Source organism: Monocercomonoides exilis, assembly GCF_001643675.1.
Source record: "Monocercomonoides exilis strain PA203 chromosome Unknown scaffold52-633478, whole genome shotgun sequence".
In the NCBI taxonomy this organism is placed as follows: Eukaryota; Preaxostyla; order Oxymonadida; family Polymastigidae; genus Monocercomonoides; species Monocercomonoides exilis.
In genome coordinates, this window is record NW_027150597.1 from 373,603 (window position 1) to 393,339 (window position 19,737).

Sequence of the window (19,737 nt, forward strand, 5' to 3'; positions counted from 1 at the left end):
CCAGTTTCATCGTTAGCCTTTCTCATGAATTATCCGCTTCTGACACAGAACGAGATTTAATCCAACAAGGGCGCACAAAACAAAAAATAAAATTAAAAAATATTCAATAACAGCTGGATTATCCTGGAACAAGTATCGAAGAATTAGGACTTTGAGATGAGATGCCAGCCCTTCAAAAAAAACCAAAATCTGGAACATTCGGAAGGACTGAAGAAAGGAAATGCCAAAAAAAAGTTAGAAATATACATGCCCATATGAATTCGCATGAGAATATAGATTTACAGAGAGCATGAAAGAGAATGAGAGAAAGGTTAAAAAAACGAAAATCTTTTTTAGGCGTTTTGAAACACACGGGATAAATGAAGATATATATTTTAATATGGGTGGAAGGAATATTGGAATTGCGAAGGGAGACATGATGATATTGCCTTTGCTATTGCTTTTGAATCAAACAATGCTGGAGTATGAAAATAAAGATATTGATAGAGATAGACCAAATCAGCATGATAAGCTTGATGATAATTCACTCCAGGTGACCAGGAGAGAAGAGATGCTTCTTTACCATCTGCAGGAAGAAATCATGAATAAAAATGCACTTTTACACGAAGTGGCAGGAAATCCACAGGCAAAAAGAAGCCTGGTGAAGTGGCATGTATCTTTTCTGAATTCTTCTGTTTCGATGAAGAATTTAGATATAAACAACATCAAAGGAAGAATTTTTGATATTCTGGAAAGTTCTTCGATGATGTTGCAACATTGTTCAATAGAGGCTGAAACGGGAAATGTTTGCGAGGTATGGCGCAGCCGGAGCAATGTCTACATGAAAAACATCACAATTGAGAATACAAAACAAATCAGTACTTCAAGAACAACTGCACTAATTGATGCAGAAGATTTATCATCATTCTTTTTTGAAGAGTGCAATATTGTAGATAAGATGTTTGAAGCTGGTTCATCATTGATCTGCGATGGACGAGTTGGGCTTGCTTCTGTTTCTCGATGTTCATTCCAAAACATTTCCAGCAAAGGAACTTTTGGTGTTCAAAGCACAAGCAAAGAATGGGAACGATGCTCATTTTCAGATTCAGCAGTTGAACGAGTCGATTGCCTATATTACGGGATAATTGTCTCACAAACGAAAGCGAGCATGACGTTGATGAACACATCGATATGCGGATGCTCAAATACAAATGTAGATCCTTCAAAACGAAATGAATTTGATACTGGAAATATTGAAATTTCCGACGCTTCTTTTCAATCTGTAAAATCAACTGATGTTAATGGAGGATGCCTATGCTTCACAGGAACATCAAAATCAATTGTGAAACGATGCATATTTAGTGAATGCTCAGTTATTCGAGAGATCTCTGAACCTTCTGGTGGAGCAATTGGTATTTCTGGAAATGGTAATCATGAAGTAGCATTTTGTTTTTTCAGTAACTGTTCATCATATAGGATGGCTGGCGGTTTGTTTTATGATGGAAATGAAAAAATTACAGTAAGAGATTCAACATTTGAAAGTTGTTCATCTATGCATTATGGGGCAATTGATTTTTATATGAAAAGGGGAATTGATGGAACAATTGTTTCAAATCTTAAATTTGAACTTTGCTCCTCTTCAGAACATGGATCTGCACTTGCATTTGATAAAAGCAACAGTGCACCTGTTGTATCTGATTGTCTCTTTGATTCATGCATCTGCACAAACAATGGAGGAGCGATTACCTTTGTTGTCAGCGTTACAAACGGAGAAAATATATCCATTTCATATTGCTTTTTTTCAAACAATGTTGCTAAAAATGGAAATGACATCAACATTTTTTCAAATTGGAGCACGTTTGTCACTGAAGAGAAGATTATTAAGTGCTTCTCAGTTTCAGAGGGAAATCGCGTTTGGGTTAATGATGTCCAACACAATGATTGGCTTCCAAATCCGCCTTCTAATGCTGATCCAATTTGTATATCATTTAGAGGAACCGATAGCGAGGGATGTGGATATCATGCTCACGAATGCCAAACAATATCATTTGGTTTGAGAAGGCGAACATCAACTGAGGTTTTGCTTGTTCAAAGAGGCAATTACACTGAATCAGAAATTACATTTGATACCAATCTGGAATTAACTGGTGCTGAAATGACAGAAACGCGCTTGAGTTGGAAAGGAAAAAGTGAAAATGGAGCTCTGTTTTTTGTTGCAGGACAAACACTGAAGGTCAGCGATATTACACTGATTCACGGCTTATCTGATAGCGGAGAGAGCTCTATTTTGCTGTGGATTGATGGGGGACTTGCAGAATTTGAGAATTTGTTTGTAACTTGTGACAAAAATCAGAATTCTCCACTTGTAAGCAGTTTGATTTCTTTGCAAAGCGGGATTGCAAGATTTAAAAAAGTGTTATTCAGTTCTATTGAGCAATTGAATTGCTCGCTATTGGATTTCAGAGATCGTTCAGAGTTTGAGATAGAAAATTGTTCATTTGTATCAATTGTGAGAAATGTTGGAGATGGTTCAGTTATTTCAATAGCGGTTGAAAACACAGAAAAACTTGAATTAAATGGAATACGATTTGAGGGATGCAAATGTGCGAGAGGAAATGGAGGAGCTATGCACGTGACTTTGAATGAAGGTGGGGAAGTGCGAATTGGGAATGAGTCGGTTGTCCATGCAACCTTGTGTGAAGTTCCTTCAGAGCAACAGTGGAGAGGATGTGGTGGGTGGATGTATCTTCTTTTAAAGGAAAGAGCGAGTGATTTTATTCTTCAGGATATTGTTTTTTCGGAATGTGGAGGATGGGCTGGAAAGAATTTATTTATGGATGCAGAGGATTTGAGTGCAGTAGCAAACATGGAACACATAAAGTTTGAGATATTGATTGAAGAGGAGAGAGGCAGAGAGGCGATGGGGTATGAAGGAGGAAAACGAGATTATGAGATTCCGTTGAGGGTATTTTTCACCGTTCCATTTCCAGAAGAAGGGTATGTTGGTGGAGAGAGGAGTTTGGATTTCAGTGGATGTGGGTTTTTATCGCATCCTTGCTCAACATTGGGAAAGATAGTTGAATTGAGATTTGAAAACAGCGAAAGGAATATAATCATAAATGACGGATTTGAGTTGGCAGAAGTTGTTTCGATGGCAGGGTCATATGAATGGGAGGTGTATTGCACAACTAACAAGACGAATGTGAATGTGAATGTGCCCAGTGAAATGACATATTCGTATTTGATAAATGTTGAGAGCAAAAGTTTAATTAAGAACATAGCCTTCCAAATTCCATTTTCGTTATCGAGTGCAACATCGCTCATTTCTTTAACCAGCTCATCACTCACACTCACAGACTGTTCAGTTGCTCATATATCAGAGAGCACATCGAGTGTGTCCTTTGGATACAGCATTGTGAATGCACAGAGTGGGAGTCTGAAAATGGAACGATTTGTGATTGAGGAAGGGCTGACATTCAATGATCACTCAGCGATTGAATTTTGTGAAGGAATGACGAGTGTGATTTGTTCAGGATGTAATATCAGTGGAGTAGTGAAGAATAGTGGAGATGGAGGATGGATGAAAGGAACAGTTGGAACGAGTGGAACATTGACTGTTGATGGATGCAATGTGAATGGGTGCAGTTGTGTTGGTGGAAAAGGAGGAGGAATGAATGTTGGATTGAAGGGAAATGGGAAAGTTGTTGTGAATGGAACGAGTGTGATTGATGGATGCAAGGCAGAGAATAATGGAGGGAGAGGAGGAGGGATGTTTGTTGGAATGGAGACTGAGGGATGTGGATTGACAATTGGGCAGAATGTTGAATTTTCGAAAGATCATGAGAATGCGGCCTCATATGGGAAGGATGTGTTTGTTCATTGTTGGAATGGTGTGTTTTTGGAGTCAATAGTGAATACAAACACATTTGCCTTTTTTGACGCAAGAACCATTCCATCAGATGCATTGAAACTGAGTGGGAGTGAAAATGGGGATGAAAGTGGAATGATTCCACTGTTTGTGTATTTGTGCACAATGGGGGCAAAAGTGATTGTTGACGGGAGTGGAGGAAATGGGAAGGACCACAACCATTGTGGATTTGATGGATTTGGATGTTTGACAATTGATTATTGCGCGAACTCAAGATTGAGCAGCACTGTGAATGAAATAGAGGTTGTCTCATCTTCTTCAATTACCAAGGAAATAACAGGACCATCATTTGGAGCGATGATTTCAGGCAGAATAGTGTTATCCGATGGAGAGAGGATGGGAGTGAATGTGAGTGATGGAGGATCAGCCACACAAGACTGGATTGTTGGATGTTCGAGATCACTGACAATGAGCAGACTTTCATTTGTTTTGAAAGGACTGATGAATTCAAGGAGAAGTGCATTCATTCATTCAAATTCGACACTCGGTCTTACGAATTGTTCAGTCTCATTTGAAAGTGGGGCATTGACTGATGGAAAGATAGGATATAATGTGATAAACATTGATGGAGGAGTGTTGATTGTTGATAGATTTGTGATGGATGGTTCAGTGATAATGAATGGGAAATCTCCAGTTGTTATTTCAAATGGAGTTGAATTGGAGATTTTGAATAGTAGAGTGAGTGGAGTGAAAGTGAAAGGTGGAATTGGAGGATGTTTGAATGTGGAGATGAAGGAAGGAGGGGGTGTGAATATTGAAGAAAGCAATATATCCTCAACATGTTCAGGTGGAAATGGAATGAAAGGGGGAGGGATGATGATATCAATGGGAATGGGAGGGAGTTTGGAAATGAAAAATATAAAGTTTGAGGGATGCAAAGTGCCAACAGAGGATGTTGAGGATGGAGGGAGAGGAATGGGAGGAGGGATGTTTGTGAAGCTGGCAGATGAGATGGAAACATTTGTGATGGAAGGGATGGAATTTGAGGGATGCAATGCGTGGAAAGGGAAGAATGTGTTTGTGTCAGGATTGGATCTGAGTGAGATTGTGAATGAGAAGCACCTGAAATGGGAGATAAAGGAGGAGGAGTTGGGATCGTTGGATCAGTTGTGTGGATGGGAAAGGAAGACAACAGGAGAGGGATATGTGATTCCATTGGTTGTGTATTTGTGGAGTAATTGGAGTGGGAATGGATTTGTTTCGAAAGATGGAGGAGGAGACTTCAGTGGGTGTGGATTTTCAGAAGCGCCATGTTCATCGATTGACCATCTGAAGACCCTTCGATATTCAACACTTGGAGAAGGGGAAACACACATCAGCATTGTGGGATCAGGGTTGCTGAGCCATTCCATATCATTTTCATCTTCTAATTCATCAACAATTACGGTTATTCCAAGAATGGTGATTGAAGGGACAAAGAAAGGGACAGGAGTGGTAATAAGTGATGAAGATGAGAATGATTTGTCTGATGGTTCAATGATATCCTCGAATGTGAATCTGATACTGACAAATCTGTCATTCTTGAATCCAAATCCAAACAGTCATCATGAGATATTGATCGAATCATCAGGAACAAACATCTGTTTATCAGTCGTGGATTGCTCATTTGGCTCATTGAGAGGGATCACAGAGACAACAGGATTTTGTGTGATGAAAGTGAATGGAGGAAGAGTTATTGTTCAAGGATGTTCGTTGGATGCAGCTGGTCAGTTGAGAGGGTTCATCGCTTTCAGTGCAGTGGCAACAAGGGAGGTGACTGTGGAGGATGTGAACATCTCGAATAGAGGGGTGAAAGAGAGAAGTCTGATATCGATGTTTGAGGATGAACAGACGAATGAGATGAAAGCAAAAACAGAGATAAACAGGGGAGAAAATGGGAATTCAAACAACGAAAAAGTGGTGATAAAAGTGAATGGCTCTTCGTTCACAAACATCACAAATGGAGAAAACAGAGCAGGGGTGTTGAGTGTGGATTCATTTGCGAGGGCAATGGAGTGTGTGTTGGAGGGGTGTTCAGTTTCGAATTGCAGGAGTGAAATGAGCGAGGAAGGAGGAGGGATGAAAGTGTGCCTGAAGAGAGGGGAATCAGAAGTGAGAGTTGTTGGATGCTCGTTGGGGATGTGCTCGTGCTCGGGGGTGGAGGGAAGAGGAGGAGGAGTGATGGTTGATGCACTTGACCCGAATGAGTGTGGAACCAGTGGATTTGGGCCTGTTGGGATAAGGATGGAGAATGTGAGGTTTTGGGGCAACGAGGCATTTGTGGGGAAGGATGTGTTCATCAGATGCGAGTCGATTGCCGAACAGATCAATGAGACATTGTTTGTGCTGGATCTCAGCCAGGATGCCCTGAAATCCACGAACTCCATCTGTGGGTCAGACAAGGAAAGGGATGATGTTGATCTGATCCCCCTGATCACATTCTATTACGGCCAGCAGGTGTTTGTCTCTGCAAGTGGAAGAGATGACAGACAATGTGGGGCACAGAACAACCCTTGCCTGAGCATTGGCAGTGCTGTGAAGCACATTCAAAAAGGTGTGATGAATGCAATTCTGATTGATGGGGAAGGGGTGATTGGGGGAGAGTGTGTGATTGGGGATATGAATGTGAAGAGTCTGAAGAAAACTCAATCCACAATCCATCTTGATGGAAAGATGGAGGCTGTGGGGGATGAAGGGAGTGTGGTTGTGTTTGTGAATGAGAGTGCTGTGGAGAAATGTGAATTCTTGTTTGGGTTGAGCTTTGAATCAGAGCATTCATGCATTGTGAAAGTGAAGAATGGAACATTGGGGGTGAGTGAGTGTTGGTGGAAGAGTGTTGGAATGATGACACTTTTGAACAGCACAATTGTGAAAGTGGAGGGTGGAGAGCTGGAGATGGAGAAATGTGTTGTCAGCTGTGTTTCCACTTCACGAGAGATATTGTCAGTCTGTGAAGGGAGCAAGGCTGCGATATATCAGCTGAGGATGAGCGATATTGAGAGCGAGGATGGAGGGATTGTTGATGTGAAGAAAGCAAGGGTGGAGGCGAAGGAGATGTCGATGAGCAACATCGCCAGACAGAACAGAGGGAGCATTGTGAAGATGATGGAATGCACAGAAAGAGTGGATTTGATGAATTGCTCGATGAGAATGTGTTTGGGAAAAGAAGAGAGAGGATGGATGGTGAGTGTGTGGAACTGTGAGTGTGTGAATGTTGACTGCTGTGAGTTTGATGGAGAAGAGGAAGAGAATGAAGAAAGATCAAGAAATGAGCAGGATAGAAGAGAAAGAAGAGAGGAGACATGCAAGTGGAATGGGTCAATGGTTGAATTTGAGAAGAGTGAAGCGGAGATGAAAGTGACTTCGATGAGAAACAGCAAGAAAGGGGGATTGTCAGTGAGTGGAGGAAATGTGGTGATTGAGAAAGGAGAGTTTGCGAACAACAACCCATTGATTGGAAAATATCCCTCAGCTCGGAGAAACATCTTGTGTTCGGATTCTGCTCAGCTGAATATCATGAGTCTGAAGGGAGGAGATGGGCAAGAGAAGAACACCTCCCTTTGGATTCTGAATGATGGATGCAGTTTGATGGGGATTGTTGAGGAGCGAGCATCACCATTGTTCATCCCTACACTGCGATCGGTGGAGACAGAGGAGAAGGAAGGGGTGCTGGATGTTGTGTTCAGGGGCACACTTCTTCTGCCATGCAACCTGTCGTTTCGCGTTGTTTCGTCGGTGGGGGATGTTGAGCAGGTGGAGACTCACGAGATAAGTGAGTCTGGATTTGTGAGTGAAGAGGAAGTGCATGGAACAGCTGGGTTGGAGATAGTCAGGGGTGCAGAGGCGAGTGCAGAAGTGAGGGTGTGCATTTTGTTTGGAGATGGCCATTCTCCCTCGGTAACTGAGTCATTCATCCTGAAGAACAGGAGCGAGGTTGAATCAAAGGGAGATGAAAAAATTGTTGAAAGTGGAAAGAAAGAAAAATCATTTTGGCCAATTATTGTGATTGTGCTTGTTGTGATTTTGCTGATTGTCCTTGTTGTGTCCATTGTTGTGACAATTCGATGGAGAAGGGCAAAGAATGAGAACAAAGGTCTGAGGGAGATAGTGAATGATAATATCAGAAAAGATCCAAAGCTGATTGAGATGGTGACGATGGAGATGTCACCAGAGGAACAGTGGAGGAGGGCTGAAAGAGAAGCAGAGAAGAAGAATGAAGAGAAGATAAAGAAGAGAGTATATGGGAAACAGATGCAGCACTCAGAATCATCAGAGCATCTTCTATCAGAGAGTGGATCAACTGAATATATTCTAGGGAGAGACTCAGACAAGATCCCAGAGTGGGTGCTTGAGAAGGTTGATGAAAAGGAGATCGAGGAGGAAACAAGAAAGAGAACACCATCACCATCCATTTCATCCATTTCATCCACTTCAACAACAGACACTTCAGATACTGACACTACATTTGTTCGATCTGAGAGCATGTGCCCAACAACATCATCGATGTCGAATCTGGTGGATGCAATGGCATGCTCGTCTCCTCATGAGAAGTTGATTGTTGATCTGAGGGATTCATTGTTCATGCTGATTCATGGGAGAAATGAGAAGAAGGAGATGGCGATAGGCACTCTGCAGGAGAGGGAGATGACAGCTGCACAGATTTTGTTCTGGGTGGCTAATGGTGCGCTTCACTCCTTCAAAGAATGTGAAGTTCCACTTCAGTCATTATCTTATCTGAGCCCTCACATTGTGCTGTTCTCTGAGCACATGGTTATTTGCATTGTGTTGCATTCTAACTTTTTGTCGGATGATGATTCAGATTCATCATCGATCTCATCAACAGTTGTGACATCAGCCAGTGATGATGATGACAGTGACTCTCTTCCCTCTTCAGCGTTTGAGGATGAGGATGATTTCAAAAAAGAATGCTTGAGGTGGAAGGCCCCCGAACTGATGAATGGAACAAAGAACCATGCGACGAAAAAGACAGTTGTGTTTTCAATAGGGATGATGCTGTGGGAGTGCTTGACACTCCAGATCCCGTTTGGGGAGTATCCGGCAGAGGTGGCGGGGCAGAAGATTGTGAATGGAGAAAGGCCAGATTGTGGAAGTATTTCCGGCTCAGGGCTGTGTTCGGTTGTGAAAGCAATGCTCAGCAGAGAAGGGGCACATCGGCCTTCGCTGGAAATGCTAAAGAGAGAGTACATTAAATGGGTTCCAGGCAGTGCATCAATGCTCACCGTTTCAGATGCAATTGGTGCATATGATTATTCGGATGAAGCAAAAAGTGAAGTGGAAACGAAGATATTTTTGAAGGAATGAATTGGAAGAAATGCAGCAAGTTTATGCAAAATCCCACAAAAAATAGAGTTTCTAACAAACAAGTGCAAATCAGTTTTTATAGAAGATACTATTTCTTATTTTTGTCATGGTAAAAGGCACGCAAAATCAGACAATTAGGCAAAAAATGATATGCAAAAAAAGAAGTGCATCCAAGCTATTAAGAGAAATCTGAGAGATATATTATTCTTGCAAGTATTGCGTTTATTATTGGCTTCAATTTTTAATTATTTGTTTTTTTTGTTCAAAAAGGAACACAACAATTTTAAATCACCTGAAAATGTTAAAAACCCATATTTTGAAGCAGCGTTATCAAGAAAAAGTTTTATATTTCAAAATTTTAAAGCTAAATACGTTTTTCAGAAATTAAAAAATTAAAATAACAGCAACATATTTATTTGCGTTTATAAAACATTAGCTAATAAAAACAGACAGATTGTGGTTTTATAAAGAATGTTAAATGGCAGATAAAACATCAAACAATCAAAAATTTTCAAATTAATGCTAGGAATTAAAATTTTATCTCTATCACAAATTAATTTTTCATTTTTGTGTATTTTCAAAAAAATATTAATAATATTTATACATATGTGAATTCCCAATTGTTCTTTTAAAAGTATTTTCCAAATTCGCTCAATGGAAATAACACTTTAGATATTTTGTTTAACAACATTTAACCATAATTATTAACATTGATTATTAAATTAATTTCAAAAATTTTTTTATTGCATATATAACAACAATTCTTGCTTGAATTTAGCACCATCAAAATAACATGTCTTATTCTGGATTGCCACAAAAGATAATGGAAGGGGAATGGGACGGAGTTCTGAATGATCTTCAATTTACGGAAATAAAAGCTCTCTTTGTATTCGATTTGCTGGAGGAAGTGTGATAAATAAATTTGACTTTTTCATGTTATTTAATAACATACTTTTGGAATAAAAAATTCGATAAAGATTATTAATGAGTGCTCAGCTATTTCTGAATTTGAAATTGCATGGAAAATTTTGGTTGAAACAGGTAAATGAATTTTAATAACAATTAAATTTATTTTCATTTTCTTTAATTAGATATGTCGCAATTAAAACATTCAGATCCCCAGAGATACGCAAGACTTTTAATTCGTTTAAGAAATAGAGAAAAAACAGCAAAACTCGAAACTTTCTCCTCTTGTCGAAAGAAAATCCTCGAAAAATTACTCGAAGAAGTTAATGCTATGAACAAAGGAAAATGTTCTTCTTCTTTTTCAACTTTTATCAAAGAATTTGAGCAGAAACCCTCGAAAAGAAGCCTTCAGCATACATCTTTCCCTTCTCAAAAAGAAACAAGCAAACTTCCGCCTATAAGATTATGCCATCACATTGCCTTAGTTGGGAATATGAGCGCATTTCAACCTGAAGCTTCACGGACAGCACATAAAAGAAATCCCTATTCATTTGCTTCTCTTTGTGCATCTAGTCTGATTTTCTCTTCAACTGGAATGACACTTATTATAGGTACAAATGATGGAAGAGTAGCTGAATTTGATTGCAACAGTGCTCAGAAACTGAAGGAGCTTGGAGTTAACAGTTCACTCTTTTTAATGGCAGGACGCAAAAAGGAACAAGAAGTTCAAAAGAAGAAAGAGGAAATTGGGGAAGTGAGACGAGGAGAACAAGGAAGAATTATAACTTCTATGAAATTTTCAAAGGACGGAGAAATTTTTGGATGCGGAGATAACAAAGGAGATGTGTTTTTATTTGACTGGAAAATGGGAATATGTGCAAGAGCATTTCACGCTGACGAAAAGAAGAAAGAAAGCAAAAAGGTGCATTCAATGGAGTATAATTGCAAGTCAGAAGATCCCTCGAAGGAAGAACCCGAGCTTGAAGCAGACCATCCTGCCATAACTTCACTGTGCTTCAGCAAAGACGGTTCACATGTGCTTTGTAGCACCTCCTTTTATCAGCCCAACGCGCACCTCCTTCGCAACACCTCCTCAACAGCAACGTCATCCCAGTCTGTTGCATTGTCATCTGGATTTTCCAGCACTGCGCTTCAGGAAGTGATTGACGGGTATGTGTGCTATTACTCATTGCCTGAAAATATCATAAAGCGAAGACTCTCTGCTACAAGCGGTGATTCCTCGTGCTTGTCTTCTGAAAAATCTGGCTGGGGCAATCGCCACAGCGTTTCAGAGGGCATCTCCATCGACTGTGTCTGCTTTTCTGGAGACTGGAAAGCAGCAGTCGGTGGATGCAGCGACGGAAGAATAAGAATCTGGGAGATAAAATCGCAGCTGCAAATCACAAACATATTAATTCCTCAGTTCGCCACTTATCAGCTGACTTCTTCTGGCTCAGCAAGCAGTACAGCATCCAGTTCGAAAACTCAATCACATTCTAATTGGAGAAGAGGTAGCGAGAGCATTCATCGGCCAATTCGGTGGGTTGAAGCAGATCCGCTTCAGAAGGATCAGATTCACGTTATGGGCGAGACAGGCACAATATGCACAGTCACTCTGAAAGGGGCTGTTGTGTCGCAAAGTGTGCTTCCTCCGATTCCGAAGCATGTCCCTTTGCAGAAGCAGCTGAGCATCGATGGCGATGAAATCGAGGGAAGTTCAACAGGTCGCCCCAATGAAACTGCAGTTGACGAAGGCTTACTTTCAGAAGCTGCTCAGAAAAGCAAGAAAACTTCGGCACGAGGTGTGATTGAAGAGGAAGAAGACGCAGTTGTTTCTGGATGCTTTCTCAACGAATGCTCCATGTTTGTCGGTGCCAGCGAGAATGGAGTAATTCGAATGGCACAAATATCAGTCACTTCTCCATCTCCAGCATTTTTGGCTGCGTGGCCGTCTCAGCTCGAAGTGCAATACCAGCGCGATGGATTTGCAGCGACTGAACATTATGCAGTTGTTTCAGCTGGAGTAGGGCGAGCACTTTCTATTGCTGCACATCCATCACTTGGCGTGGTTGCTATCTCTGGAAGAAAGGGAGCTGTAGAGATATGGGTGCCTGACAAATCCGAAGATGGGAAACCAAAGGTGGAGGACATTGGAACAGATATTGAACAATTTAAGGAAGAAGACAACCTTTTGAGAACTCAAGAAGAATTATCTGAAAATTTGTTTGAAGGGGAGCAAATTTCGAAACAAATAAAAAAGAACACGTCTATTGAAGAAGAAACTTATGAAGACGAAGATGACAAATGGTCGGCCTTATTGTCTACAAGAATCGATTCAAAGAAGAGGAAACAAACAGGTTGAAAACGATTTTTTAAATGTTAAACAATTTTTAACCCCATAATAATATATCAATTAATGTCTTTGCAGTCATTATTTGATTCTTGGAAGATTGAAAAGGGCGACATCATTTCGTTTGTTGGAGGCTTGAATTAATTTAAATTAATAACAAGCTGAAATTAGTAAATTGTTTTTCATACTTTTTAATTATCAAATATGACAATTTTTGACGTTTTCATATTAACAGGAGGTGGAAAATCGACAAGTTTGATGATACAATAATAGTTCTTATAACAAAAAATTTAACGTTCCAGCAATGAGAAAATTAGCTCATTACATTTCTGATAAACTTGGGTGGAAAGTGATAATGACAACAACAACAAAAATAGGTGCAGATCAAGCTGAAGGAGAAATCATATTTTATGAAGATTTGAAACAAATGAAAGATGCAATATCTTCATATTTCAAAAGTGATTCATGCACCAATCATTTGTTAACTATTGGCCTAAAATGCAATGGGTATTTTCTTTAAAAATCTATTTTTTGTATAATATAATCAAATTATATCAATACAGCCGCAAGATAATTGGAATTTCACCAGAATGGGCTGACGAGCTTATTGGTATGATATTTTTGGAGTTTTTTCCTTTTTTATCTTTATAATTTTAGAGACGACTGATGTACTTCTTGTTGAAGCTGATGGAGCAGCAATGTGTCCTTTAAAAATGAGTGCATTTTTTGAGCCCGTCATGCCTCTTAGAACAACTCATGTTGTTGTTTGCGTCGGAGCTGATTCAGTCAATAGACAAATCAAGGATAAATCTGTTCACAGACCGCTTCTATTTTCAGATGTTCTTTCAAAGCCAATGAATTCAACGCTTCTTGTCGAAGACGTAGCGAAAATAGTAATTTCTCCAAATGGGCATTTTAAGGGTTTTTTTGCACTTCATCCTGCGACTTGTAACTCGACATTTTTGACCATGGGAAGACTCTCTTCGACCCCTCCTTTTTTCATCAGTGGCCAGCCTTCATTTGTCGTGTGCACTAAAGCAGAACAAGTGACAGACGCGTCTTCCTCATCTGTTCTCTCCAAATCTGATGATGATTCTGCATCATCTTCACTTCAGCACATATCCTGTGAAAACCACCTTCGTCTATCTGTTTTGATCAATCAAAAAAACACCTTTTCAGAAGAAGCTGCTCAGTTGTATGAATGTTTGACAGAACAGCTTTTCCACAAAGATGCTCATTCTTCGACTTTCCCATCAAAATTATCAAAACCTACAAATCAGCTTTCTCATCCTCTGCTCGAACAAATCAAAGGAACACCGACCACAATTGGTGTGATTTCTCCAGCTTCTGATGAGCTGCTGTTGATGAAAAATGATATAATTTCTTGAGCTTTGACATCATAATTTAGAAATTTGTTTAACCTCGTTGTTTTTTATTCGGGCAACTAATACATATTGTGCGACGAATAAATGAAACTCTTAAGACTCATTTGACAGATGACAGAAAAGATTCATCAAAATAAAATGTTCAAAGAAAAAGGTTAAAAAAAGTTTAAGTGAAAAAGATAAAAAAAAAGTAAATAAAAAATTAAGTTAGGCAGAGATTCAAAGAAACACCGTAAATATTGAAAAAAATACTCATTATTTTCTTTCGTAAATCAAAAATAATTCCATCAAATAAGGCAAACTTTCTTGAAAACATTCGCCAAAAAGAAAAGGAATGATCCATTTGGCAAAGAACAAATGAACTAAAAAACAAGATAAATTGTCAGAAAACAAGCAAACACACAAAAACTCAACATTTGTATTTAATAAAAGATAAATCCACTTATCAGAGGCAAAGACAGAAAAAAAAAATCAGCTCATCAAAGAAAAAATAAAGTAAGCCTTCTTTAAAAAAAACAAACTTTAAATCCTAAAAAAATAATTAAAAAAAAAAAAAGGTTAAAGAAAGCAAAATAAAAGCAAATAACATTAACACGCTTATAAAAAAAACTTAAAAAATAAGACCAAAACTCACAAAAGAATATTTACCAAAACACACTCTATATGATAAAGGAAAGAAAAGTACTCTTCATTTGAAAGCAATACGAACTCTGAAATCAAGAAAAACTACAACTGTTCCTGTGTCAGCTTCTTAGCGCTCTTTGTCACAGGGCAGTCCTTTGAGATATGGCCTCTCATGCCACAAACAAAACAAACTCTGGTGTCTTGGAACGTGCATTCTTTCGAAGAATGCCCCATCCGCCCGCAGCGGAAACAGGAGTGTCGGGAGATAAAAAGCTCTTTGTTGTGGTGAGGGCAGTGGATGAACATATGTCCTTTCTGTCCGCAATGGTAGCAACGCTCCCCTTGAGCACGCCGGCAGAGCTTCGCATTGGCACTTGCATTTTCAGTTGAATCATCCACTTTTTCTCCTTCGGCACCTGCCCCTTCATCAGCATGAGCGATGCTCTGCTCATGCTTTTTGGATTTTTGATATTCTTTGTGCATTTTTTGTAGCAAACGTTTGATATCTCCTCCTTTTTCTTCTGAAACAAGAGATTCCCCGTTGAATGCAAACTTCTTTCCTAAATCATCTGTAGCCTTTTTATCAATATCATCATATTCTGCCTCTTCTTCAACGAATGCTGTTTCAGAAAGTTCACCACGCACAACTCCATGTTGTTTGCTTGATTCGTCTTCATTTTCTGTTCTTTCTGAGAATCCATCTTTTGCTGGAACAGGAATTCTTCCAAAGAATTCGCCCTCAGAATAGTTTCCATCAGATCCAAAAGAACTTCCAGACAAAACAACAGAAGTGCGCGTGAAAGTCACTTCACTCATCGACTGAGCAGCTAAAGTGGATGGCTGATAAACAGGAGCTGTTGCAACAGTGACCACCGACTGCCCGAGAAAAGGTGGTTTTAATGTGACTGTTTTTCCGTGTGAATCAACGAACGAGGTGAACACTGGAGGAGGAAGTGTGTGCTGTGGCTGGCGCGGATTCACGATCTGAGGCTGTATTTGGATTGGAGTGGATACTTGTGTTTGTATCTGTGACTGGGGCAAAGGCAAAGCTTGGAGTTGAGGTTGGAGCTGGAGCTGGGACAGGGTTTGTGGCTGGGGCTGAGGCTGTGCTTGAGGCAGGAACTGATACGCTGGTTGAAGATGCAGCTGCGGAGTAAACTTAAAGGCAGGTTGTTGTTGTTGTTGTTGTTGCTGCTGCACCAAGACGGGCTGAGCGTATGGAGCAAATGGCTGTGTGTAATTAACAGGCTGGCCAACAGAAAGAGTCGGAGTGAAGACTGGACAGGACTGTACACTAAGCGGAGAGAGTTGGGCAGAAGCAAAAGAGGAGTTCATTGGCTCTGGATTTGTGCAGATTTGAAGAGCATCTGCCTGCGACGGTGGGAAAGTGCTCTTGGCTATCTCATAAGGCACATTTACGGTAGCATATGAGCTAATCGAAGGAGTGAAACAGAACGAATCACTTGTGCTGTTCGGATGCGCAGGGTCAACAAACGAAGGGGCAGACACAGCAGATGACTGCAACTTGAACTGACCAAAAGAAGAAGAAGGAGAAGAAGAGACATCAGGGAAAGATGCAACGTTGTCTTGTGGAGCACAAAATGATGACTTTACAGATGGGGCTGAGGAAAATTGCGCAAACGGAGGGAGGGATGGAATTACAGGAGCATCTCTATTCTCATTCTCATTAAGTGAAGAAGAAGAAGAAGAAGAAGAAGAAGAAGTTACAGAGGCAGAAATAACATCATTTCCTTCAGATAAGGTTGGAGCAATAGCTGAGAGAGGAAGAGAAGGAAGAGAAGGAAGAGGAGAAAGTGTAGGCGAAGGAGAACTGGGATGCTCTTTGATCTCTTTTTCAGATGACAGTTTGGAAGAATTAACTGAAATAGTGGAAGAACCATCTGTGAATGCCAACGATGACAACAAAGGCACTTCATTCGACTGAGCCCCAGGCGAAAGTGCAGTTGCGACTTCAGCCTGGTCTGAGGGCAGCTGTGATATCAGCTCAGACGCACTGCGGATGGAGGCATTGGGAGACGATGACTGCGAAGCCGATCGGCGGCGCTTGCGATGGCGCCGGCGGAGAAGAGACGACGAAAGAGAGATAGAAACATCAGACTCATCGTCGGAATCAGACGAAGACTCAGAAATCTCTTCTTCAGCTGCTTTTATTGTCTTTACTGTTTCCACTGCTTCTTCATGTGATACTGTTTTGTTGATCGGTTGTTCAGTATTGTTGTTGACAATGCCATTCTTGCTGTTATCACAAAGCTCAACAATTGCTTTGTTGCTGTCTGATACATCCAGCGTTATTGGAGAGGTATGTCGGAGCGATGATTTCGAACAAATATCAGAACATCCACAAACAATACCATCATCCTCAACTTCCTCTTCAACAGATGATTCACTTTTCAAAACAAGATCTCCATCAGATAAATCAAATCGATCCTTTTTTATTGAAAGATCACAGGCATCTAACGATGGCTCTTGGTTGCCTGCTTTTTCAGCAACGGAGCTGTCACAAAGCACAAGCTCTTGGGTCACATCAGCAGCAATACGCACATCATTTACATTTACATCTTTGGAAGCCAATTCTTCCTTTTCTTCAGACAATTGATTTCCATTACATTTTACAGAACTGAAATTTTCAATGATTTCAGTGAGCTTTTCATAATCTTCATTCAAATCAGATTCTTTTCTTTCCGAAACCAGTACAAGTGGGCTACTATCCAATTCAATCTCTTTTTTTGTCTGTTCACTGACAACAGCAGACATATCAGAAGCCACTTCGCCAACATCCTCTGGATTGAGCTGTTCAATCAGCTGCAGCGGCTGAGACATTGTGGAATCCATTGACAGCATCCTCTTCTTCCTCTTCTTTTTCTTCTTCTTTGAACCATCTTCGTAAATAAACTCAATCACTTCCTCGTCTTCCTCTGCTCCTTCTTTGTTGTCTTCTCCTTCTCTTCTTCTCTTCTTTATCTTTCGCACAATCCTCTGCAATGCTATTTCCTCTATCTTATCTCCTATTTGCGCACTTTCCATTGATCCTTTGCTGCTAACAGATCCAATTCCAGCTGCGGAAAACGACGAAGACACAGACGACTGCACACACTCAGCCAACTGCATTCGCTCAGACAGATCAGATGGACTGTCTAAACAGTTGTTGATCTGAACAACAGAAGCATTTACATTCGAAACAGACGAATTCACAGCCAATAAGTTTGGTTTGCTCGGTGCAAGCTGATCGTCTTTGAAAGGCGACTGGGCGGAATGCAACGTGTCAAAGTGGCAGAACGAAGGCGACACGGCAGACAGCTCAGCACAGCTGTCGTATTCGTTGATTGAGAGTGAGTGCATTGCCTGAGACGAGCGCGGTGAGAGGGAGCTGCCACACGAGGACGAGACATCTGAAGAGAAGGCAGCTCCTTCCTCTGATGCCGGCAGAGTATTGGACTGAGACACACTCAATGAAGAGTTCAATGAAAATGCCTTTCGTGTGATTGTGTCAGTCAGAAGAAACGAGTTACTTGACGATTGCAGTGTAAGCTCATTGGACGGAAGAAGGCTGAAGCCACTTGCAGCATCTGCTGTTGTGCTTGGTGCCAATGCAAAAACTGTGCCAGAAGGTGCATTTTCAGGAGAAGAAGACGATGAAGAAGAATGCGATGGAGAAGAAGGAGAAACAGAACGAAAAGAAGAATTTTCTGCTCCGGCAGCAGTTGTGGCAGGCGCAGGAACCGAAGCGCGTTTTGACTCTTCTTCTTCAGCATATGCAAAGCTGTGTGGAACTGAGGCTGACAAAAGAGGCGACAACGGATTTGGATAAGCAGAAGGCGACACTGAATTCTCTGTTGCACTTTGGAGAGCCGACTGAAAAGATGAAGATGACGACGATGGATCTGCCAGATACGAAGGATACGAAGAAGCCGAAGAATACGGAATGGTCTGAAATTCAGTTGCTGTCTTTGAAGACGATGCAATATCATTTGAAGGAATCTGAAGTTCTATTGTTTGCTTTGACACAGGTGAAACAGACGATTCTTCCGAAAGAGAATGAAAACAGCGTGCGGACGGGGACAAGGCTGAATGAACAGCCGAACGGTAAGGAAAGCCTCCATATACAAACGTATTTACAGCAGGTTTAACAGATGAATTAGCATCTACAGAAAATAAAGGATGCACAAGAAGTTCCGCGGCTGTTGGCCTCATTGAAGAATCTGTTATAGTGCAATCTTTTATAAAACTGAGCATTTTTTCAGAGCAATTTATATACGGAAGTGGAAGATTTTGTTGGAATTTTAAATTCTGTAAGTAGTTTGGCAAGTTTTGATACGAGATATTTACAAATGGATGTGTTCCATTAAGTAGCTCGATTGCAGTGATTCCCAACGACCATATGTCCGACTTAACATTTGCATCTGTGTCGCTTGCAACTTCTTCTGGAGCAGACCAAGGAGTGATTATCTGCATCACACCACGACCAATTGTTTGTGGAAACGATAAAAGACGGCTGGTTCCAAAACAAGATAAGAAAATGTCACCATTACATGTAATTATAATATTTGACGCATTAAGCACAGCATATCTCTTTCCAGCGGTATGAAGATGAGCAAGGATCACGAGTATTTCAAAAAGCATTTTTGAAACTTCTTTTTCTGAAAATGGACCTTTTTGAGATAAAACTTGTTTTGCAGTATTTGAGTGATAGTCAACAACTATCCATGTTTTATCTCCAACTATCAGACTTCCGCGAAACGGAACTATTCTAGGTATTTTATTCCGTGCCAAAAAATCAAGTTCTGCTCGTAATTCATGTGCATTCTCCCCCAGCAAAGAATTTGATATGGCCAATATTGCACAAAGAGTTCCACTTAACTTGTGAAAACTGAATTAGGTTATTCAAACAAAACAAAACCAAAAAATTTTAACGTTGTAAATAAATTTTTTAAGCATTTCTTTTTTAAAAAATCAACACAAACGCTTGAAAGTAACTAACCAAATTTTCTGGATGTGGATTTTCCAATATGTCAAAAAAATTTGAAACGCTGGATTGATGGATATCCCTGAGGCAAAAGAATAAACAGATATCACAAAACAACGAGAAGCAATAATAACATATTCAATATAATTGAATACAAACATGCAACAGCACAATTATTTGCAAATATGTTTCGGAGTAATTCTAATAAAACGGATCCTAAATTTGATCTTATAACCTTAGTTTACTTTGAAAAAATACGATCATATTATTCCCGATTATA

At 40.2% G+C, this 19,737-nt stretch overlaps 3 protein-coding genes across 3 annotated transcripts; 2 read left to right on the forward strand and 1 right to left on the reverse strand.

Annotated features, from left to right (window-relative positions):
• Positions 1-782: 782 nt before the first annotated feature.
• MONOS_1587 (uncharacterized protein) lies at positions 783-9,654 on the forward strand (the record flags this gene model as incomplete). Its single annotated transcript, XM_067868770.1, has 2 exons — positions 783-793; positions 859-9,654. The coding sequence occupies 2 exons, from the start codon at positions 783-785 to the stop codon at positions 9,206-9,208; spliced, it is 8,361 nt and encodes a 2,786-aa protein (XP_067720673.1). The 3' UTR covers positions 9,209-9,654.
• A 347-nt stretch (positions 9,655-10,001) lies between these two features.
• MONOS_1588 (uncharacterized protein) lies at positions 10,002-13,971 on the forward strand (the record flags this gene model as incomplete). Its single annotated transcript, XM_067868781.1, has 7 exons — positions 10,002-10,115; positions 10,186-10,249; positions 10,300-12,471; positions 12,700-12,717; positions 12,767-12,971; positions 13,028-13,074; positions 13,122-13,971. 7 exons carry the CDS (start codon positions 10,002-10,004, stop codon positions 13,850-13,852), a joined length of 3,351 nt encoding a protein of 1,116 aa, XP_067720674.1. The 3' UTR covers positions 13,853-13,971.
• MONOS_1589 (uncharacterized protein) lies at positions 13,931-19,721 on the reverse strand (the record flags this gene model as incomplete). Its single annotated transcript, XM_067868792.1, has 5 exons — positions 13,931-19,361; positions 19,456-19,480; positions 19,521-19,539; positions 19,617-19,658; positions 19,716-19,721. The coding sequence occupies 5 exons, from the start codon at positions 19,719-19,721 to the stop codon at positions 14,576-14,578; spliced, it is 4,878 nt and encodes a 1,625-aa protein (XP_067720675.1). The 3' UTR covers positions 13,931-14,575.
• Positions 19,722-19,737: the final 16 nt, after the last annotated feature.